Source organism: Nannobrachium achirus (assembly GCF_963921795.1).
Source record: "Nannobrachium achirus genome assembly, chromosome: 16".
In the NCBI taxonomy this organism is placed as follows: Eukaryota; Metazoa; Chordata; class Actinopteri; order Myctophiformes; family Myctophidae; genus Nannobrachium; species Nannobrachium achirus.
In genome coordinates, this window is record NC_137823.1 from 25,427,336 (window position 1) to 25,452,154 (window position 24,819).

The following is a 24,819-nucleotide window of genomic DNA, read 5'->3' on the forward strand; positions in this document are numbered from 1 at the left end:
CTCTAACTGGTGCATAAACGTGTATCAATTTTGATTTACCTGTATTGAAACAAAATCAAGGATATATATGATTTTCCAGTCAGTCTTTGATATTGAAACTTTTTGAATCGTACGCTGTAGGCTCTCTAAGCCATCAGCTAGCATGCAGTCTTTTGTTTGGGCCAGTGCTTCACCTGCCAATGCTGCCATGATCTGTAGTTAACACATTCATTGCCAGGAATTAATAATTAATTAATACGCCACTGGGTTTCTCAGGTATTACAATTTCCATCACATCCAGGTTATGTCTCAGCCAACCTGTGTACTTGTCGTCTCATTTAGGAATTCAATGTTCATTTGACTCAATATTAAGCAGGACCGTCCGCTTGCCACAAGGTGTCAGCATTTCAGTCATGTTCAGAAACATACCCATTCTATTCATCCCCACTCTGTCCCATGTCAACTCTCACATGAGCTTCAGGAGAAGCTCATAGGTGGCATTAAAGATGCCCCAGGAGAGGAGAGTGCGGTGGAAGTTGAGATGAGCGCCTCGGAACAGCCTGACAATGCTGCTTCCCCTCTCCCTCCACACCGTCTTCAGCACCTCACTGCTGGGCTGGAAGGGCCCGCCCACCTGGGACTGTGCCCGCGACTTCACCACGTGTAGTGGATAGAACATGATGGCGAGGAACGCCCCCAAAACCCCTCCACACACAAAGTCGTTGACAAAGTGGCCCGTCTGGCTGGTGGCCTCGGGTAGCCGCTCCTTTAGGGGTCCGCGGAATGCGAAGAAAAGCATGCTGCTGGGACCGCTGCGGAGCAGCACGGGGACCAGGCCGCGGTAGCACTCTCTGACCCCGTACTCGGTCAGAAGTGTCCGGAAGGTCTGGGCCGTGCTGTTGAAGCGGACGTGGTGCCGGTGGTCCTGGAGGAGGGTCTGCACGCGCTCAAACGGTGTCAAGACGCAACCCAGGGTGCCTGCCAGCGCTGCGGCACAGCTCCGCGTGGCCAGCTCTGGTATTCCGGTACCAGCCGTTCGGCCCAGGAGCGTCCTGGAGAAGTCCTCGTACAGGCCGAACATGGCTGCACCCCTGATGGTCTTGTGAAGCAGCGGAGGAAGCAGGCCTCGGTACAGGTTCCTCAGCCCCTCCCGCTGCAGCTGCCTCACCGCCTCGGTGGTCACCACGCCGTGCAGCTGCTGGCGGAACTGCACCTTATGGATGGGGAAGGTCACCACGGTGTTGGTGATGGCTGCGAGGGAACCGCAGACATAGTGCTTCCCATCACGACCCCGACCACCAGGGTCACTGGGTTCCCCCGGGGACCCTAGGAATGTTTGACCAAATGTCCTATGCCCTAGGCTGTGGCGTGGTTCCTCCAGCATCACCACCTGTGCATTGCATAGGTTTGGAAGAACCTCGCTTTGGTTTGCTCTCTGATTCAGTGTTGTTGTTGTTGTGGCTCTGTTTTATGTCCCCCCTTCCCTTCAAACTGAACTGGACTGACCTGAACTGATTATTAAATCCCAGCATGGCTTTCGAAGGAAGGATGTCCCCTATTGGTCCACGGTAGGTCACATGACCCTCAGTATATCTAGTCTGTCATCCGTGTCATGCTATCTGTGCCCAAATATGGAAATGCTCAAATGGGGTAAATATGGCGTTCCACACTGATTGGCTCAAGTACCGTTTCTGTCTCACTATATGTCTAAATACGGAGATGACTTAAGTCGTCATGTTACTGCATAGACTGGCCTCCAAGTACTCTGACAATGGGTCATACTGTAGAATGAGTGATGTCATTGACACCCACTGTTTTACAACTGTAAACCTATCATGTGACAATAAAGTTTCCCTCGCGCCACACCAGAGGCGACATGACAAAGAGTTAGCGCCTACCCTATCCTATTAGTATCAAAAGAATAGTGGCAGCAAAGAATGCGAGATTTGGCTCGAGGTATAAATCAAAGTGGTCTTTTATCCTTTCAGTAGTCTCCAGTCGGTGCAGCCTCTGTATCAGAATGTAACCCTGGTCAAGATGCAATCCAAGAACTCAAGTGGTCCGAACAAAGTGGTCATTTGGTTTATCCTTTAGAATTGAGAAGTTCAATCAACTGCTCTGCCGTGACGAACCAAAAGGAATTCAGTTTGTAAAAGAGGCGGGACATGAAGCCCATTTGACTGACAGGCGCTAGTACGTGGAGGTGGAGGTGTCGGACGGTACAAAATGGAGGCCAGTGAAAGCCCAACCTAACGTCACCGAGGTTTGTGAAGTCGTTCTTCCGCAGAATCTCCTTCCCCATCTCCACCATCCTCTCCACCATTGGTACATGCTCTTTGCTGAGGGTTTTGCAGTTCCCGACATGTTTTGTAGGAACCACCAGGTAATGGTGGGGGGCTCCTGGCTTGATGTCTCTAAAGCAGGAGATCTCCTCATCACTATAAAGAAGGTCCCCGCCCTGATCTTTGCTCACAATTTTGCAGAATATGCATTTCTCATCGAACCCTTTTCCCCGGGGTTCCTCTTTGTCCCGGGCTCCTGCTACCATTGTTGTGGCATTGCTTGCACTCTGTCTGTCTGTCTTCATACGCATTTTTAAATACAGCTTTCAGAGAGAGACAGCGTCCCATTGGTCCACAGCATGTCATATTACCCCTCTATACATCAGACCGGCAATACGTCATCCAGAGTTGACTCTCATTACTGTCTGTCTGTCTGTCTGTCCGGAACTAATCTTGCAGCTGGACCAATCAGCAACAAATTCTTCTTTGTGTTTTTGTTACTGAAATATTTAACTTGAGTTGAGGACCTTGCTCAAACCTTGCCCACTTTTGGAGTCATACGTCAGATATACCATAGAGGACTGACGTCATTAAATGGATATTCCATTTTCAACAGGGAAACACCTTATGGGCTTTTCTCCCCACACACACCCATTGTAACTTCAAACTCCATTTTAACCACGATAGATTCATTAAAAACACCCATTATTTTTTCTGGAGTTCATAAAAGCCTGATTAGATGATAAAATCTAATCAGATAAAAAGTTTTTTTTGAAAGTGAAATATCCCTTTAAGTCAGAATCCACAGGGGAGGGGACCCACTGTTATTAGATCCTGTCTTGTTAGTTTGGCAGGGGAGCAATTTGGAGATCATCATTTTTGAGCGGTGCTAACCGGTCCTACGTCTGTCTGGCTTTGTTTGTATGTTCGTATGAGCACGGAACTCCATGTATGGAGATAACTAATGTCACGGATAGAATGGCCCATACAAGGAGATATGCATGTGTGTCGTGTGTGATACCATGCGAAGTGAGCAGCGCTCACTTTGCACTGGTGTGATTTTTTTTCTTCATTTATTAGTGACAACAACAACTGTTTATGCTGTTGCTGTCTAAGCCAGATGTGCGCCTGGTGACCAAAGTGTATTCTGGATGATGTTTTGAGGGTCATGCGTGGTACTGGGATTTGGCCATGCCCCAGGGTTCCCTGAGGAGCCCAGTCGCCCTGGTGAGGGTCATGATGGGAAGCACTACATCTGTGGTTCCCTCACAAGCACCACCAATACTGTGGTGAGCTTCCCCATCAGGCACGTGCATACATAGACATCAAAGGGGGCTTGAGCCCCTGCCCTTGTATCCTCCTGTAAAAAGTGCCCTCTCCAGACTATGAATGCAGTTTTCACTATGGTGAAAGAAATGCAAATTCCCTCTTTTCCCTCGATGCCGTAGCTGAAGGCAGCATTCAAGAGAATTGCCTTGTCCAAACTCTCCTGAACTTGAATGCAGCGTCTCATGTTGAAAGTAATGCCCTCTCTGTGTAGAAATAAGTGTTCTGTATGCCACATCTCCAGTATTGCCTTTTTTATTCTTAGTTTAGTGTGGTATCAAGTAATGAAAATAGCAGACCTCCAAGCTCACAACGCGTCGTGCTGCAACGTGTTGTGAGCTTGGAGGTCTGCTAGTTTCAATATTTTCACCAAAAGGCCCTTTTAGAAGTTTCAGCCCCTGCCTCTCTTAACATTCTCTGCACGTCCCTGTTCCCCATCCATAAGGTGCAAGCTGTGCCAAAGGCCTGCTTCCATCACTGCTCCAAGAGACGGGTACAGCTTTGTTTGGCCTGTACAAGGACTTCTCCAGGATGCTGCTGGACCAAGCAGGCGGTAGCGACGTACTGTTGCTGGCCACACAGAGTTGTGCCGTATACTGGCAGGCACTGTGGAGGCCCTCTTGACACCGTTTGAGCAAGTGCAGCCAGGCTCTCTCCTCCAGTACTACCAGGCTAGCGCGACACAACAACACAAGCCCCTATATACATCAAAGCATTCTACTGTATTAGGTGTATGCAAGCAAAGATGATTTAAACTTGCCATATAGTGACAACTGACAAGGTGTTTAAAAAATGGAGCGTTCTACAGAAAAACAAGACCACTGGCCATTAAAAAATCCCCTCCTATTTTCTCAGAAATTTGGAGGGGAATCCCCTCCCCAAATTTCTCAGAGACTTCAGCCGTCTCTAGCTGTCCGCTAGAAGGTCCTGGGTTCGATTCCCGCGCGTTCTCTCCTCCGAGTCATCACCAGTGCCAGGCCCATACCCTAAAGGCAACTCGAAACTGGCCTGTAAAAAGTCAAAGCCAAAGCCTACCGCAATCCCACCCCCACCCCCCCCGACCTGTTTACTCCACATATTTTTGAACAGTGCTAGCCGCTCCAATACATGACTGTGTGTATACGTCCCTAATCCCTATCCGTTGGTCCTTTTTCTGATTGGACGATATAATGATGTGCGACATGATGTGGTTCTATAGATCATCATCATCATTAGGCCTATAGCGTACACTGTTTCTTCAGGAACAGTATTTTCTAGTGTGTGATCTTTGTATGTCTTATTTCTGACTGTTATATTACGTTTTCCATAGTATTGTTATATTTGTCTGTCATTTAATGTCTCAATAAATGGAGTACAAAGGACCCCAATGTAAACAAGTCATAGTGCTTTCTTGAGTTTAAATCCTAGTAGACCGTATCTGAACTACTGTAGGCCTATATGCAAACTGCCTCAATCAACCAAAAATCTAATATTATCTATTACATAATTTAACCATATCCATCCATCCATTGATTGATTGATTTAATACTTTATTAACAGTTTGCAAATAGTAGGCTACAGTGGTACGATTATCCAATGGTGTTAAAAGGATAACTAAGGCTCTGTAAAGAGCTTGCTTCCATTGTGGTCCTTTCCTTTTATTTCAAAAGATAAATAATAATAAAAAAAAAAAAAAAAAAAAATCAAATTAAACTAGAAGCAGTGCTCTTCCGAGCACAGGTCTCCACCAGGCCACACAAATCGGCCTGTTATAGCGCCACCATGAGGCTGATTTAAAAAATGTGGGGCAGAGGTTCTGAATTAGCATCCAGGGAGTGTGTGTGCTCAGTTTGGCAGCGATCGGGCCAACGGCGCCGGAGATTAGCTGGTAACAAACTGCGAGGACGCACGGACGCACGCACGGACGCACGGACGCACGGACGGACGGACGGACGGAGGGGAAAACATACTCTCCCTCAGCCTTCGGCTGGTGGAGACAATTAGGAAAGGTTTAGGGTTTGGCTCAACATGTTTAAGAAGTAAGAAGCATGTTAGCTCAGTCAGCTGTGATCTACAAGCTTGTAGATCTGCTAAATCTAGTGAAAATAGCAGATCTAGTGGATTTGGTCCTGCTTGAGGAGGAGTTATCAAATTCCTCTTTTGGGTGTCAAGCTGTAGTTTGGGACTACAGAGACAAACCCCTCACATACTCCTGTACACTAGATGGAGTGTGTACCTTATAAATAAGCAAAAGGCGGCATGCAACCCGCCAAGAGAAGAAACACATTAGCCGGCCCTGGTGGCGGCGCCCGGAAGTGCTGTGTGTGTCAGAATGTGTGTGACTTGACTTGACGGGACTCCCTCTTTCCCAGGTGTTTCGTCCAGGTGGGCGTGGTTTTATGCTCTAACCTCAGTAAAACTATATGCCTAACCTTTACCTTAAAGGAGTAGTTCACCCACAAAATGACTTTTTTCCTATTGATTAGTCATGCCATGGAGACGTTTTGTTGCATTCCTAAGACAAAAATGTGATAACAATTATGTACCCCCATTCGTTCCGGATGGGGACCCGTTTCGAAACGGGTCCCCATCCGGAATTAATGGGGGTAAATTTACTCGAATCAATTTTTTGTCTTAGGAATGTGACAAAAACCAAAACATATTATTGAACTCTCCATGGCGTGACTAATCAACAGAAAAAAAGTCATTTTGGGGGTGAACTACTCCTTTAACCTCACAAACACTATGCCTGACTGTGGACTGTCCTAACCTTAAAGGAGTAGTTCACCCCCAAAATGACTTTTTCTCTATTGATTATTCACGCCATGGAGACTTGAGTTCAATAATATTATTTTGGTATTTGTCGCATTCCTAAGACAATAATTTGATTAGAGTAAATTTACCCCCATTGATTTCGGAAGGGGACCCGAATCCATTTGGGTCCCCATCCGGAACGAATGGGGGTACATTTATTGTAATCACATTTTTGTCTTAAGAATGCGACAAAAAAATAAATAAAAATATTATTGAACTCAAGTCTCCTTGGCATGAATAATCAATAACAGAAAAGATGCCTAAGCCTCCAAACCACGCCAACCTAGGCGAAACACCTGGAAAAGAGGGAGTCCCTTGACTTGACAGTGAGTGGAGGAGCAGCAGCCAGCCGAGAGTTGTGTCAGGTTGGCTGTAGAGATGGGATTTATGGCTCTATGAAGTGAGCTGGATCTCTGGGATCCGTTCCGTTCAAAGAGCCGTTCAAAAGACTCGTTTTAGTTAGGATTGATTGATTGATTGATTGAAGACTTTATTAGAAGTTTGCATAGGAAACGGTACAGTTTCATGACGGTACAGTTCACTGGCACAAGGTCTACTAAAAGGAGATCCATGAAAAGACTAAGCTTATTTCCACTGGAAACCATTAAAGTATCTCATATAACATTGAATGACAGACAAATAGAACACAGTAGGCTACTATGCAGTCGATATGTAAAGAAAAAGAAAAAAAGAAAACAGTATGTCTAAACAAACAGTATATAAAGAAGGGGCAGGGGAGGGTAGGGTTGGGCTAGGTTAGTTTTTTTTACCAGTTGCGAACGGCTGCTGCCTGTAAGTGGTTTTTCAGGGCAATTTTAAAGGATGCTAGTGATCCACACTCCTTTATGGCCTTCGGTAAGGCTTTCCACATTTTGGTGGTATAGCAGAAAAACGAGTTTGACCCTTTGTTGGTTTTGACTCTGGGTTGGAAGTGATCTGTAGCGCTGCCTCTGGTGTTGTAATTATGGATATCCTTAATGTTTATAAAGTATTTTGACAGGTACTTGGGTATCATAGTGGTGTAGTGTATCTTGTACACCAGGCCCATTGCAAGTTGCTGTACTCTGTCATCTACTCTGAGCCACCCCACTCTTAACTGGTGAGTAGCGGTGAGGTGAGTCTGATAGGGAAGGTTAAGCAGGACCCTAATTAGTTTATTTTGGGCTGTTTGGAGTTTAGTTTTAAGGGCTTGTGGGGCGTCACGATACCATACGTGGACTCCGTAGTCAAAGAGGAGCTGGATTATTGCACCAGCTATGGTCTTCAGTGTGTTGAAATTGACCATTGGGGCGATCCTCTGTAGGAAACGAGTTTGTTGGTTGATTTTATTTATTACTTTAGAAGTCATCTTTTCGCTGGAAAGATTAGCTTCAAGGATGCATCCTAAGTAAGAGATTTCGTTTTTTCGTGTTATGACCTTGTCACCCACTTTGATTGTGAAGTTATCGACTTTTTTGAGGTTATGATTTGATCCAAAGAGGATGGACTCAGTTTTTCCCAGGTGAATTGATAATTTTTTGTCGTTAAGCCATGTGCAGATCTTGCTTAGTTCAGAGTTAAGTGTCTTTTCAACCTGCAAGTGGTCCTTGCCCGAGACTAGGAGAGCCGAGTCATCCGCGAACAGGAACAGGTTGCAGTCGCAAGCAGATGCCATGTTGTTCACGTATATTAGGAACAACAGAGACCCCAGTATGCTACCTTGAGGAACACCACAGCTTACTGGGAGGGGGGGGGGGGGGGACAGGGTACCGTTAATCTCCACCACCTGTTCCCTCCCCACCAGGTAAGATTGCATCCAGCTCACTGCTGCGCTGTCAAGACCGATGGCTTTTTCTCAATCAGAATAGAATGATCTACGGTGTCAAATGCCTTCTGGAGGTCCATCATGACCATGCCGCTATATTTGCCGTCATCCGCTTCGCGTTTGATTTGGTCAGTCAAATAGAGAAGGCATGTGTCAGTGGAATGAGATTTTCTGAATCCAGATTGGAACTCGTAAATCAGATTATTCTCATCGAGATATTTTGCAATCTGTTAGTAGACTATTTTCTCCATGACTTTGGATATGGAGCTAAGAATGGAAACGGGGCGGTAGTTTCCAGGAGATTTTGATTAGAATCACAAATCAATTCTGCCATTTGAAAATAGCCGATCTACAAGCTCACAATGCGTCGCGTTGCGATGCATTATGAGCTTGTAGCAGGGACGGACTGGGACTAAAATTCAACCCTGGCATCTTGGCCAGACCAGCAGCCCCCACAATCAGCATTCAGCACACACGAAGATACTCTACCGGTACTCTACCGATACTCTACTTTGGCTAGTTAGCTAATGAATGGAAAATAATTGAGCATATTGATCTGAGAATTGGACAAACAAGTTGTATTTGATTGCTCAATATGCAGTAGGGCGTAGGCTATAGGCCTATATAGCATGACACAGACACCAAACTGAGACTCTGCACACAGAACTCTGCAAATCGAACAACAAACAATGCTTGCAGAGCAGAATTAGGACGATACCACTCTCATTATAAAAGTATTTTGACTGATATTTTGACTGATATTTTTGACCGATATTTTTATAGACTGATATTTTTATAGATTTTTCTTTTTTTCTTTTTTCTTTTTTTTTGTCACCAGCCCCCCCAGCCCCCTAGCCTACCAGTCCACCGGGCAAATGCCCTGTATGCCAGATGGCCAGCCCACCCCTGGCTTGTAGATCTGCTATTTTCAAATTATTTTTCTACTTTTTTCATTGGTAAACCTGTGAAGTGAAACATAATACTATTGGTACAAGTACATTTTGATACCAACAATGCTTTTGTACTTTTACTGAAGTACATTTTAATTCCGAACTTCCACTTGTGGCAGAGTGTTTCTACTTTTACTTCAGTAAATAATTTGAGTACTTTTTCCCACCACTGTTCATTTCAGAAAGGAACGGCTCCCTACTGCGAACCGGATCCCATCGTTCATTTCAAAGAGCCGTTCAAAAGACTCGATTCGTTCACGAACGTCCCATCTCTAGTTGTCTGTAGTCTGTTTCTGTCTGAAGGGGAGTGAGTGTACTGTACACACAATGCCAAATAAAACCAAAAAAGACAAGGTGAGTAACGGGAGTGTTTCAAAGGCTCTTATGGCCACGTTAATTCAAGTTTAAGGCAGCTTTGCGTGATTCTATTTAAGGAATAAACTGAGGTCTAATATATTTTATTACGTATGCACAGATATAAGTCCCATAAGCAGCAGCTAGTAGTAGTGGCTAGCATGCTAACGTGTTAGCACCTTGCTAACGTGCTACTATTATTATAAGTCTAAATAAACTAGTTTTAAATGTGAATACGAACATACACGCCGTGTTTTATCAACCACCAAGTGTTTGTTTGTGGCATTGCAAGTCTTCTTTGCACATTTAGAAAGTGTCAATCCAACCGGCGTGAAGTGAACAGTGGTGGGCTGGTGGCTCACATTCTTTACTTAAATAAAAGTATCAATACTGCAATGTAGAAGCACTCTGTTACAAATGAAAGTCCAGAATTCCAAATGTACTTGAGTAAAAGTAGTATTGGTATCAAAATGGACTTAAAGTACCAAAAGTAGAAGTACTTATGTTCAAGTTTTCAAATGTATAAAATGTCTAAAAACCTTTAAAACATTGCAGATCTACAAGCTCACAATGTGTTGGATTGCGACACATTGTGAGCTTGTAGATCAGCTATTTTCAAATGTGTATATGGCTGAAGTGGTTAATGTATGTTTTGTAATAATAATCAAAATCTACAAAGTAACTAGGAACTAAAGTTTTAAATAGTCTATAATTGCTGTGGAGTAAAAGTACAATACAGTACAATTATTTGCCTCTGAGATGTACTGGAGTAGAAGTAAAAGTACTGAGAATTGGACATACTCCAGTAAAGTAAAGAATATCTCAACATACTACTACTAGTACTTGAGTAAATGTACTTAGTTACACCACTGGAAGTGAATGCTTACTGTCCGTGATTAAGTAGTGGTTTTCAAAGTGATGTCTGGGCCTCAAATGGGTCCGTAGCTTGGTTTCCAAAGTATATAATAAATACATACTAAAATAAAATAAAACTAGTGTCCTTAGTTCTATTTTTAAAAGATTTATGTGTACAAAATAGGGCTTAAGCTGTTACATATATTTATTTTTTACCAAACAAAAGCATCTTTTCATATTCGGGTCCCTAAGACAGAATCACTAAAACGGTTCTTAATCAAAGTACATTTGTGGTTGTGTCACATGGTGGAGTTTAGAGTGTTCAGATATGAATGCACGTTTATGTGCTACTGAGCCTTGCAGTGTGTTGCTCTGTGCATGGCTGCATGTCATTACTCATTGTGTCTCACCACCATTATTATAGGCCCACAACCTAATAATACCTCTTATCAAGTCCACTGAAGTTTAACCGTTTCTTTTCAGGAGCCCCCTAAAAGTGGAAAAGTGGTCAAGAATGCAGGAATGGACAGTCCGGAGCATGAGGTAGGCTAATCCCTCATTAAGCATGCATGCGTTAATTAAAATTCATTAAAGGTCAATCAGTCATTAAGGGGATGCACTATTTAATCTGCTTTGAGAGATTAAATGACCAATACAATGAATTTTGTTTTCGATAACAGATTTATTTTTTACATTCGAAATAGTTGGCCTATACACAAGACGATTAACATATAGTATAGTACTAGTATACAGTACACAAGACAATTAATAATCGCAGGCTTATACAGGCTGACGTGCAGTGCTGTAAACAGAATTAAAAAAAATAGCGTCATTGAACATTTTTACAATTACCACACAAACCACTGTCCACATAAACCTTGTGCAGCCACGCTATGAGTTTGTAGATCTGCTACTTAAAAACAATGTGTTAAAGTTAAAACATTTTTTAACTCAAATATTTGCTTCTGGTGTTCCCTGGAACAAAATATTTTGACATGGGGGTCCACAACTCATGGCCAAATTCATATAATTTTGGGTGGTCCTTGACATGAAAACGCTTTGAGCACCACTGACATACAGTAGCAACATAGGTTTTTCAGAAAACTGTTGGGATTTAGAAGACATTTTTAGAATCGGCCTCAGGTCATAGTGGGTTAAACAGTAAAATGGTTAATCATTAACATCCCTAACCCTTGATTATAACACTGTCTGAATGAGACGTGTAGGAGTGTGTTAATAGGTTGCAGTGTGGTTCCCTGTGATGCTTTGATGATATGAATAATACATCGAAATCAATGAATCTGTCAGTATGTATTTAATTTGCCATGCTCAGAGTTTTTACTCCATAAGATTTAGTTAGCCCACAGTATTAGTTTTTATACATTTTTTAAGTCTGTTTGTGATTACAGGCAGTCAGATTGATTTGTGGTCTAATGATGTATCAAGGTTTGATGAGTAACTAGGTTTGCCATTTAACCACTTTCACCCTGGCATCCATATTTTGGGCATGTCAGAAATGGGAATTTCAAAAATAGCAGATCTACATTCCCTCGTAGATCGGTTATTTGTGCACGACACTGTCGTACGACAACGTATAAAATGGTTATGAATTATGTTCATCGCATAGTGGTGTTGCTTGCTTGATGAAAATGGTAGATCTACAAGCTCACAAGGCATTGTGATGTGACACGCTGTGGAATTGTAGGTCTTTTAGGGAGCGAGCGAGTTATGCTTTATTCAGTTCTGTCTTCTATCGTTCGACACAACGCAACACTAGTTCCGACTCGCTAGAAGCCATAGATAATTACGTGTCTAGCATCTTTATCATTTTCTTAAACATCTCAATCTGAACGGTGTTGATTCATATAGCAGTGATAGGTTTAGGTTAGGGCTTTGCGTTTATCAAGGTTTTTTGTGGTCTGGCAGCTTGGGTTTTTTTGTCCAATGCTAAATGATTTTATGTTGATGATCAGGTGCTTGTAGCGAGTGGTAGTGGTACCTTGTGTTGCTTCGAAAGCGCTGGTTGTAAACTATGACTCCTTCTGAATCCACACTGGATTCTTCCTTTTTAAAGTATAAGCATGACTTGATTCTCTCGCCCTGTGGGTTGATTTATTCATTTCTTCAGCTTGAAAAACGTAACTTTCTGTCATCGAGTCCTTTGACATGAGCGGTCCTGGGGTATCTTGTTACTATAGTATCTTTAGCAGTCAATGAGGAATAGATGAGACAACATAAAAGGAGAGTTGTATGACGTTGACAATTTGCAACTATTGTTTAGAATCAAATAAAGTCAACACGAGAATGCAGCGTGACGTCGAAGGAATCATGGTCATTTAGCAATGAGATTGCGTAGATGTATGAATGGACATCAGGATTTTATTTAGATTACGTTTCCCTGCAAGTCACTGCCAGACTCCTTTTTTATTTTAGCTGTCTACATAAGCAACTTTGCTAGTCCAAAACAGAAACTGAGAGCTGGTCATCATTGCTTATTATGAATTACTGCTATTGTTCAGATTGGGAAGAGGTTCTCTCCAAAGTTCACACTAACAACTATAAAACTCTTGATTATTTCTTTTTTATTCCGTATTGGCACAGCAGGGAAGAGGGAAAAATTACTGCCTTTCAGAGAAGCCCTTATAAAGGTGTGGTGTGGCCAGTCGGTTATGATTGCACTGATGATTGACGTCATCTCTGACAGACGGCTTATTTCTCTTTGCCTTAAATCGGTCTAGCATGTCCAACGGGTGTGAGATTCCGTCATTCTGTGCTCTTATGTTGCTGTAGCAGGAACGCAACACAGATTGTCTGCCCGCCGGTGATGTAGTCACACCGACATGGAAAAGACACAGGGAAGCATGCAGCATTTGAAGGGTTGAGTGCCTCCTTCCCAAACCTGTGTGTTGATATTCCAAAAAGTGTGTGTGGAGCTTAAGTCTCTCTCTCGCTTTGTGTCTCTGTCTCTCTCTCTCTCTCTCTCTCTCTCTCTCTCTCTCTCTCTCTCTCTCTCTCTCTGTCTGGTAATCCCCATGGTTGGTTATCTGCCCTCACTCCTCGATCTGCTAATGCGCCAACCGTGGGTCAAATTGAAATAGCCGGGAGGCAAGCTGTTGCTGTATTACCCCCCTCTAAGCCCCTCTCTGCCTCTGATTCTTGGAACCGCCACTAGACCTGTGTTGATTTCGACTGCAAATTCGGATTCTGTTTTAGTCATAGTCTTTTGAGTACAATTCCACTTAGTTTTAGTCATATTTTAGTAATAAAAAAAAAAGTTTTAGTCGACTAAATCTACTGTTGATTTAGTCTACTAGAATGTATTTTGGCGGGCTGTGATGGCGTCATTATGCCTGGTTTATACTTGGCTATCGGGCTGTGTGCCGAAAAACGTTGTGAGCTTGTAGATCTGATATTTTTAACCCGCACTAACCCTAACCCGCACTCAACCAACCATAAAAGTTCTACTGGATCTCTTCTCCACTTGTTCCTCCCTCCCTATTTGTTGACGAGATTGTCAGTATATTTAGTCTTAGTTTTAGTCATCATAGCTTAATTCTTATTTTGTTTGTTAGTCAACGAACACATATATAATAATAATATTTGTCATGCAACTCAGACATAAAAATAATAATAATAATAATAAACTTTATTTATATAGCACCTTTTTTAAACAAAGTTACAAAGTGCTTAATAACTTAAAATCAAATATCCAATCATAAATCATAAACAATTACAGCAGCAAAAACAACACAATAAAAATATCAGTGAGAATGGATAGCATACGTTTTCTGCTAGGGGTTAAAAAGGCTTTTCTATAAAAATGGGTATTTAATTTAGATTTAAAAATGGTTATGCAGCTAGCCAACACGTCAATCTACCCCACTGCATCAACATTGTTCATGCACAAGAGATTGTCCTTTCAGTTATTTAGTTGTATTGACATAAGGTCAACTGCACAACATGGCCTTGTATTTGTGTGTATGACAGCAGGTGTGCCTGCCTGTGGTCTCTGCTGCCAGCGGGTTTTGGATCTTTTTCTGTCACAAGAGGCAGATTGTGTTCCCTTCTTGTAAACTCTGCATGTGCCACCTATGGCCACTCTCTCTTTGTCACGGTCAATCCTGCTTGGCAGCACAGTGGGCTCTCACACACCAGCTTTAAAGCAGGGGTGCGAGCACAACTTCAACTCATTTCAACAATACTAAACTTCTTACCTGGTGCACGGTCTGGAAAGTAACTTTACAATAAGCACTCAAAGAACACACGGGCACTGTCCATTAAGACGCTTTTTATTTTTCTATAAGTCGGCGTGGTGTGCTGCATAGTAGGGATGGGATGATAAGCGATATTATCGTTTATTGTGATAAAATACACTCGCGATAATCGTATCGTGGAGATTTAATATCGTGATATCGTCAACTTTTATTTGCCGAGCTCCATATCCGATACCACTTAAACCCTCTATAATTGGTAAAAGGTACTTTTTCACTCTATTAAATGTCTTTGCCAAAAAAATAGCCGATCTACAAGCTCACAACGCGTCGCGCCACGACGTAAATCGCGATTTCTTTTGTCACAATCATCGTGATCGTGATCCCTACTGCATAGCAGACAGCAACAACGGACGTGTTTTGGAGTAAACTGTCATCAGCGTTGTATGCTGCGGGCAACAGAAGAGTAACATTTATAGTGTCCGTAGGAGCGACAACTTCCTCTGTCCGTGTAGATAAATGACTCCCAACCAACTTGTAAAATAAAGCGCAAAAGTCATAACCACATTTAAATACATACACGTGTCCCAGAAAGGTTTAGAACAACTGAGTTAACGAACTGGCAAGAAGCAGAGTCGGCCTTATGTTGGGTCACATGAGAGTGTAATCTAGCCCATTACTGTACATGTACTTGTTGTCTGACCTGATCCATCTGTCTTCCAGTGCCACTGACGGCAGCCTACATGAGTGTGGTGGTGTTGTCTTTTCATCAAGTGAATTTGATGACTCCCCTGAGACTGTTTGGCTGGGATTAAACCCTGTAGCATTTTTGTCATCCGGTCTAGAGAGAATAGGCGGACACATACAGATATGATACAGTCTGTGATAAAAAAAAAGAATAATTTGCCTCATAAACCAGGTGTGTCATAGTGGCAGGTCCTGCGGCTGCCCATATTAACTACCTGTGAAATCTTATGAATCCGTCAAGATTCATCAAGTAATTCTTGGTATTCCTTCTTGGTATGTCCATGTTTTATTCCAGTTTGGCATTCATGTGGAGTAACAATACCACTGAACACAGATATTAGTGGGTGGGCTCTAGACCCTATCACACTGGTCAATTCAGAACGAAAGCCAGGCCTTTTCCGCTGTGTGGAAAGTCTGGCGACGCGAGGCTACTCAGGCTGCAGACCGTGGCTGAAGTTGACCCTGTGTGCTGTCAGGTGCGTGTTGATGAATGGATCCTAGCTGGCAGGCAGATGCCACCAGCCTTGAGAAACGGCCCACATTCACTAGATTCCACATCCACACAACGACAAACCGTCATGGGATTGCTTTGGCCCCAGGGGTTAAGCTAGCTTTTAGTCAAGTCTTCCGATGCAGTTCTCCAGACAAGTCTTGGAGCTTTTAACCCCTCGTCATAGTATGACAAACAAGCGCAAATACTAGCTCACAGTGCGTGATGATGCGATTTATTGTGAGCTGGTATAGAGCTGCTATTTTCGCTCAACATTGTTTTGTTTTGTTTATATCTGACTTTCATAATGGTGGAAATGTCTCAGAAGAGTTTTTTGTCTGTGCTGAACAAGACAAACTGACAATAGACCCCTCCCATCTATATTATTTAATGGATGGAATAACATCAGGTTGCCATAAGAAAAGCACTCCTCCGAAATTCCCCTTTAACTAAACCTCATGGCACCCCCGGCCCCTTACCTTCAGTAAGCTTCTGAAACAGGAAACGGCCTTCCGTAAACTGGTACCACAATCATGGAAGCAAACAATTGTCTACCCTATTATGTCATTGTAGCTGTATCATGAAGGTTTCCATTCCTTGGAACAAAGGGCAATAATAATTACTTAGAAACACTAATGAGGTTGTGCGCTGACTGTTGCTCATATCATATGTTAATTGGATTATACTGTTTGATTGTCCACAAATGTTATTTAGATAGCATGTTGTTTAGACGGATGATCGGGTTGATATTGATTTACTTGGTTAGTTACTTTATTTGATGCACTTAATTGTTTTCTTTACACTCTGTTTACTTGACTATTTACTCTGATCCTCCACTTAGTAAATTGAATTGGATTAGTGTCTGCTAAATACCTGTTTACGCATAGGTCTTATGTTAGCTTAAATATCGTTAATACGGTACACCTTCATAATGCATATTAGTTTAGAACAGTGATGAAGCTGCTTCTTAAAGGTATGCATTTATACAAATTTATAATAATGCACTCCCAGTTAATATGAATCAAGTATCTCCATGGGATAAAGAGGACCTTTTCAATACAGACAACATTGTGTTTGCTTTCTGGAATCAGACTGGTGAATAATACACATGAGTTGATTTTAGTTAGTCATTTACTGTAACATATTATTTATACATACTGTAGTTTAAAGACATAAAGACAATCAGTATATTTTAGACTGTCTCCGGAGACTCCATTGGTCATCAAATTATTGGCTTAAAAAATAGAAAATCTCCACTTAAATTTAATCACCCTATTTTATACTTGAATAGAAAGTTTAAAAATATTCATCCAAAATGGTGACAATAGCCCATCTACAAGCTCACAATGCATCGCTATGCATATTCTGATATTCGATTTCATCCATGTGCCTAGCCCTAATCAATACATTGTCCTGGCTGCCCCTCGAGTGTGTTGACTCTGACTTTCTCAGCCTCTCTTGTCTTGTTGTCCAAGTCATTAACGCAGACTGTCTTTGTGTCTCGTCCCAGCAGGGGTCCAACCGGAAGAGTAGCAACAGTGTTCCTCCGACCACTCAGCTGCTGAAGGGGAAGCTGTCGGTGTCCCAGACTCCTGTCAAGATGAAGGACAAGAGGCAGAGCTCCTCTCGTTTCAGCCTCAGCAACAACAGAGAGCTGCAGAAGCTGCCGGCCTTCAAAGGTATTTAATGAAACAAATCCACCGTAAGCCGAGTTCAGACTTACACGATTGTAGCCCTGACTTTTCACTCGCCAACGGGTTTTGGACAAAGCTGGCAAAATCCCTAGATCAGAGGCAAATTGGCGCGCGCTCCCGGGAACATCGATTTCTCTGTGTGAACTGACAAAGACGCAATCTGAACATGCTTGAGACACTCGCAGATGTTGTCACAGACAGCCAAAAGATATTTTTGCGGCCTAAATATCTGGACTTGTCAGTGAGTCCAAAAATCACGTAGTATGAAGTGTTGTGACCAGGGCAAACAATGGGGCGGCGTTGTATTACCCTAACATTCTTTTCTCTTTCTTATTTTTATTTTGCACACAAACTACTTGGGACTGCTTCTTGCAGACAGCCATTTCTGAAAAGAAAAATCCTGTCTTGAATATTGTTTCGAGATCAGACTAATATTTCAGAGATGTCTCCTGTTGAAAACATCTTGTAATGTGTGACCCCCTGTTGCCGTCTTGCCGATCAGTCATGTAGTCTGTAAACCATTGGTTCTCAAAGAGGGGGCCTTTGGGGGTCTCCAGCCAAAGTCGTTAATAAAGCGGCACAATCATTTTAACCGCTTCATCCATTGGCTATTCAAAAATGGCAAATATACAAGCTCACAGGCCATCACTTAGTGCCGCACTGTGAGCTTGTACATCTGCTATTTTAGAACGGGGCTCCTTGACATGAAAATGTTTGAGAAGCGCTGCTGTAAACCACAATGAATCAATAAAGACACTCGATATACAAGGCAAGGAAGTTGTGTGAAGTGTGAACTGCAATGAGAACTCACAACTTTGAAAGTGGTGTAGTGTGTGTGTGTGTGTGTGTGTGTGTGCGCGCGTGCCTTGCCGTTAGTGAAGCTAATCACATAATGACCTCAGAGACGTCACACACAGCCTCTGATGGTCTGCAGAGAGTTGTAAACATGAAGGTTTTACAGGCATGTGAATCTGTACGTTTACAGCCTGGCCTGGTGCTGTGCCAATTGGTGTTTGGGCCTGTCACGGTAATGACATTTTGGTTGACGATTAATTGTCGCGCGAGTAACTGCGATTAATGAGTTAATTGTGTGTTTTTGGAATTGACCATTTGTAACATTTAAATACAAATTACATTTCTGTTTGCCTTTTTAGGCTTTGTGAACTGAAACTGCACAGGGCAGATGTGACAAATAACTTTATATAATAACTCATACTTCTATGTTGCACTATGGCCAAAAACATGGCCATGCATTTTAGGCTTTCAAAAACCTTCAAAGATGGTGGAAATAGCTGATCTATAAACTCACAACAAGTCTTGTGAACTTGTAGATGCCCTATTTCTGCTATTTTGCAATTGCAATAGATTAATTCTCACATGGAAATGATTCGACTATTCTGTAGAAATAATTGTGATAATCTCAAATAATTGCTACAAGGCTATTACTTGTGTGGTTCAGTCAGGATGAGCCTAAAGTAACACCTTGCATTCTCTTATCTTATGTAAATCATATTGCTGATGATGAGTGATGACACAGACGGACATATTCGCCCACATCAGTTTAACAAACTGTACTCGCTTTGCCACGCACCCACCCACCCATCCGTCCATCCCGCGGTCAGATGTGTCTGAACATCCACCGACGGCTCCCCCTTCCTCCCAAGGCTAATTTATGCTCCGTCGCCAGACAGTTCACGCACGGAAAATAGCAGATCTGCAAGCTCAAACCATGCGTCGCCTCCGCGCCGCCTGGTGTGAGTGAGCGTGCACAACGGCCACTTTCGCCGTCTGTATATTAACCAGCCGAGAGCTCACAGCAGTCGGTGTTACGCAAGACACTGAAACAAGCAGGGGACATAATGTCGATGGAATGGACTTTGTGCTGGATTTAACCCAAGGTACTATATTTAGGGTGTAATCCACAGATAAGGCCCTAATGCCACTGGTCCTTGCCGCTTCAGGATGCTGGTGCTCAGATAAGCAGCGTCTGGCAGACATGAACTAATATCGTTTACTGTGTGTGTGTCTCTCTGTCTCTGTCTCTCTCTCTCCTGGCTGATATGAGCAGCTATAGAATCAGTAGCTGACATTTAGGCCGATATCCCAGGCAGCGCTGCAGAACAGCAGGTTGGAGAGGATGACTTTTACACAAGCACTTTCCCCTGTTGCTGAGATGTGTTTTAAAACAATAAAATGAAATAAAACTTTAAACCAACTAATTGATATTAAATAGTTCAAGCTCACAACATGTCCCATTCGTGACACATTGCAAGCATCACAATGCAAGTAGATCTTCTACGGCAGGGGTGCCCAAATGGTAGATCGTGATCTACCAGTAGATCACAAAGGCTATGCAGGTACACCACATGACATGCCCCTAAAAATATATATAATTAAAATATGTTTATAAACAAAAATCACAAAATCCCTATTTTCGGCAGATGTCCCTTGAATTAAGGTGACTTAATCGATTGACATCAAGACGGCTTCTAAAGTAGGCAAACCCCCACAATGCAATACTTTGTTTTAAAGAGTCAGTAGCATTGAAAGGAACCCAAAAACCTACTTCCATACAGAATGGGATGAAGACTTTTAACCCCACTATTTCCCATTCCAAATGCATTTCTAAGCCCCCTCAGGTAAAACATTTTTTTTGGGGGTGGGTAGATCATGTTGAGCTGGTCGTTTTAAAAGTAGCCCTCAAGTCAAAAACGTGTAGGCAGGTATTTAAACACTTCTGAAAAATCATATACAATTAAGACAAATTTAGAAACGTGCCTATAATGACATAATAAGGAGGACATGCCCCAAACTCCTGTTCCCACTGTCTGTCTATAGCTGAATGCCTCAGGAGGATAAATGTCATAAAACAGATGGTGTCGAACAGTGTGTGTCCAGGGCTTACATCTCTTGGTAAACATGGAAATGGAAACGATCCACCCAATCAGTCCTGTAAAACAACTGTCTGTGTTTGCGTCATTGCATCTCATCATCTGAAGTGGCAGTGCAACAGTTGTTGCCACCTGTGTGTATGTGTATATAATATATGTTGTTACTGTGTTTGTCTCCACCTGGTGGTGAGTAACTGAACATGTAGAGTCATGCAGGTTTAAACCCATGGTGTTGTGGGTATAAACGGCAGTCGCTCAGGAGGTAGAGTGTCCGTCTTGGAAACAGAAGGTTCCAGGTTCGATCCCTGGCTCTTCCTGGCTATGTGTCGAAGTGTCCTTGAGCAAGACACTGCACTTCTATCTGCTGATGAGCAAGTTGGTGCTTTGCATGGTTTCCTCCACCATAGGGCATCGGTGTGTGAGAATTGCTTTTGGAGAAAAGTGCTATATAAATGCACTTCCTATATAAATGCAGTCCATTTTTATCGACCATGCTTCTAATCAAACCCTTATCGATGTGCGTGCAGCTCAAAGCATTGAAGCGTCAAGCGAGACTTTGAGGAGCATTTCAGAACGGTTGTGTTTCAATGTTGTAGTGTTGCAGGCAGTTTATTATTACATATTGTTTGTAATACCTTGGAATGGTATTACCAAGGCCTTCGATAAAGTGGGCTCTATCTATTACAGCGCCTGGCTAGAAAAAAACAGAAAAACTATTAGCATATTATCCGGTATTGCATAGAAATCGATGTGCTCTCTCCAAAGACAGTGATAAGAAATAAATACTAACCGCTTTAACCCCTGGTGTGTGCCTCTTTGGGTATGGCATTATCCTACTATAAAATTAACAAAGTCCATATTCCACATCCATTTTTCCCTTTAGTTTGTTGACCAATCAATCAATATTCTGTAATTGCAAATGGGCTTTGGCATTTGGCACATTTAGGGAATGAATGATTCAGTTTTCCCAAATGTATGCTGTTTATTAGATTTTCCACCACAGGATATGTAGTCGCAGTCGCATATTCCAGATAGACGGTGGGTGGACATACGGGTACAAACGCAAAGCACGTCGAACTGCGACATATTATGTGCTTGTAGATCATCTATTTACGCTATTAATGGCAAAAGTATAAAATAGGATTTATTATATGGACTACTACAGTTAAAGTAGTCTATCTGGATCTCTCTCTCTCTCTGTTTCTTTTTTAAGGTGATAGTGTGTTGATATAGGCGCTTCTCTCTAAATAGACTTGAGCCTCAAGCACTTCTTCTTACAGCAGACCAGGATCAGCAGACCCATGAAATTGTTCCACTGTTTATTTATAGTGCAGTTTGCCGCCGTTGACGCTGTGAATTCTCTGAAAGTCGCACTAAAACACATCCCCCGACAACCAAGGCCTGGACCCATGATGCCTCACAAGGTCTCCACTCTCTCTCCACAGCTGGGGATGCAGTGATGCCTGGTTCGTGGCATGTGCCGGCCGGGAATATAAAAAGCAGATCTACAAGCTCGATCTTGTAGATTGTGTGTGATTCAGGCTTGAGAGGACTTTATAGAAAGCCGCTGCTTGGCCTCATGTGCCAAAGGAGAAGCCGCAGGCAAATGGCAGTGAGTGGGTTGGGTGAGAGCGCGCCTACACCAGAAAGAACAACGGCTCTTCTGATGGGAGAGTGCCCCATGACCAGGGGGACAGTCGGCTTTACTCACATGAGACCAGGGGCCATATGTCCCGCGTGAAGAAGGCCTGCGTAGCCTCCACACTTGTAAATGGGTGTGTACGCAGCACGCACACCGTTTACGCAGGGCTTTCCTCAAGATGTATGACAAAACGTTACACCTGTTTTTCATGGCGTGGTGGAGAAATCTGTGTGGAACTATACGCACATTTGGACGCTCTTGTGTCCACTCCCATTTTATTACACCTAAAGGGTTAGAGAATATGTGTTTGGTATTAGGGGTGCCACAGTTCAGTCAGCCCACGGTTCGGTTCGTATCTCGTTTTTTGGCTCACGGTTTCGGTACAGTAAAACATTACAAAATGTTCTGTTCATTCTAAAGATGATAACCAGTTATTATGATTATACTAGGGGAAGATCTTCTCCAAAAAGGTGTACAGAAAGAGTTAAAATTATGTTTTTATGTGGCCACACCCCAAAAAATTAAGAAATTCAGTTCATTCTGTATGGGCTGTTCGGTTCGGTACAGGGCCATTCGGTTCGGTATACCGGTTCGGTTCAGTATTGTGGCACCCCTATTTGGTATTATAATGATAATTAGCAGGATTAACATTTTGCCTACACTAATGTGGGTCAATGTAACTTTGAAGATTGTGAAATTGAAACTTTAGTTGAGTAGGCAGAAAACGAAAGTACCCTTTTATTATTTTCATAGCACTGAGCTCTGTTTGATAGCGTGATGTATGGCTTGATGAGCAATATTGTATCTAAATGTGAGGTTTACGTCGTGGTGCTTCTCGTCTCAACATGACGCCGCTCTGCTGTAACCGAGATGGCGTCCTGCAAACACATCCTGTGTATTCACATGTAGACTTCCTGTTTCTCTCTCTCTCACTCAATCTCTCTCTCACACACACACACACACACACACACACACACACACACACACACACACACACACACACACACACACACACACACACACACACACACCTGGGCTAGGGCTGCTCTCCTGGTGAGCCATCTGTCAGGCAAATAATACTCACGCATGCACACACAAGTACAACTATTGTATGCAACATATGTGCACCCAGTACCACCCACACACATTTGCACACAGATTCTCTGAAAGCACGCACACATGCACGTAAAACACGAATACTTGCACACTACCACTACACACCTATTGGCTCACAGGAGGCCAGGTGAGCATTGTGGTCTCCTGTCCTCTGTTGCATTGAACCGACCTCTGCTGATTTCTGCTTTCATACCTGCTGTTTGTGTGCTTAAGACTTTCTTAACTGAATGTGTTACTTCAGTGGTACTGCTGTGTGTTTTATTTGTGTTGTGTGTGACTGTCCGGCTACTGGTATGTTCGGAGGTGGACATTGTATAGTTGCAGACCTTGACCGTGATGTGTTAAAGCCACCAAGGTGGCACTCTGAGGCAACGCAGACACTTTCTGTATGTAAATGGGCGGAGAATCTCTCCGCAGTTTCCGGCCAATAGCAATAGCATGTAGTGTTTTCCTCCCCCCCCCACCCCCCTCTGCTCCTCTGCTCAGCGCAGAGAACGTTGCTGCGTCATGACGTCAACGAATTCGGTGCGACGGACGTCGGCATCTGATTGCTTAGGGAAATTCTACACTTCCGCCAACAGTGATTTTAATGGGTTCGCCCAGCCTTCTTTTTCTTTCCGATTGCCAAAAGACGCCTGGGTTTCCGAGTCTACCAAGGTGGTAAAATCATGGTTGGTTGCCTGTGGGCAAGTGTTTTGTAGTTCACCTTTTTTTTATTTGATGATAAAGTACTGTTACGTTTACTGATCTAGAAAATCTAACAAAATGAAGTCCCAATTTTGGGCATGGAATTATAGGTAAAGATTTGTTTTCATATATTGTATGATATTAATTCATACTTTCAGAGTGACAAAATGGGGTTTCAAAAACAAGCCCAACCTCCTGGCTAGGAAGTCTCATCTAAAGGGATGTTTAATTAAAACCACTTAAACCCTACAAGCTCGGCTATTTTCAGTGAATGTTACCTAGACTAGGGATGCTAGGAATTCAATCTTTTCCTGGCAGGGGAAGTAGGGATCCCGATTTCCCACTTCTAATCGACTGAAGCTCCACCCCAAAAATACATTTTAAATAACTTAAAAAAAAAAAAAAAAAACTACAGTACAATATCTACAAGTTTGTCTATTTTTCAAAACATTTTAAACTAGGAGTTTTAGTGGTTCATTCATAATGTATTATTTTAGCAAATTTTGTTCCCAGGGAGATGCCAAAGTCTATCTTTTGGGTCTTGAGCGGAACAGTTTGAGAACCGCCACTGTTGTAGAGCATCCAGTAGACAGAGCTCACCACGTAATATTGAGGAAGTATAATAAAACATTTGTTATTGTGATGATGAATAACATTGTAGGAGGCATTGTGTGTATACCTGTCATCCAGCGTAACTGGCGTAGTCGTGCTAAATCATACATCTTATACAGTGTAAACATTTGTTTAACATTTAAGGCTATCTTGGCTAAACAAGGTTTCGTTGAGCATTACCCTATTGCATCAGTAATATTGAAATGTGCAAAACTCACCCAGCTCCATTACAAAAGCATTTAAAGCATTTAGCTTTTGGAATGGAGGCCAAAACTGATGGTGCGATCTGTCTGTTAATAAAGTTTAGCATGCTCAGAGTTTCGAGAGTACTCTCTTTAAACCCCCCAAAGCAGACCCAGCTTGATCTAGACAGCATTAGTTCCCCA

General features: G+C 42.7%; 2 protein-coding genes across 2 annotated transcripts in view; one reads left to right on the forward strand and one right to left on the reverse strand.

Moving 5' to 3' along the window:
* Window positions 1–445: 445 nt before the first annotated feature.
* On the reverse strand, window positions 446–2,527 carry LOC308300927 (mitochondrial nicotinamide adenine dinucleotide transporter SLC25A51-like; the record flags this gene model as incomplete). Its single annotated transcript, XM_080744824.1, has 2 exons — window positions 446–1,305; window positions 2,239–2,527. 2 exons carry the CDS (start codon window positions 2,525–2,527, stop codon window positions 446–448), a joined length of 1,149 nt encoding a protein of 382 aa, XP_080600950.1.
* Window positions 2,528–9,437: 6,910 nt separating this feature from the next.
* Window positions 9,438–24,819, forward strand: part of LOC308301353 (serine/threonine-protein phosphatase 2A 56 kDa regulatory subunit gamma isoform-like) — a 56,919-nt gene continuing 41,537 nt past the window's right edge. Inside the window, exons 1-3 of the mRNA XM_080745314.1 lie at window positions 9,438–9,488; window positions 10,827–10,886; window positions 17,305–17,470. Coding sequence (XP_080601440.1) covers window positions 9,462–9,488; window positions 10,827–10,886; window positions 17,305–17,470 — 253 coding nt within the window. The 5' untranslated portion in view covers window positions 9,438–9,461. The remainder of the gene's footprint in view (window positions 9,489–10,826; window positions 10,887–17,304; window positions 17,471–24,819) is intronic.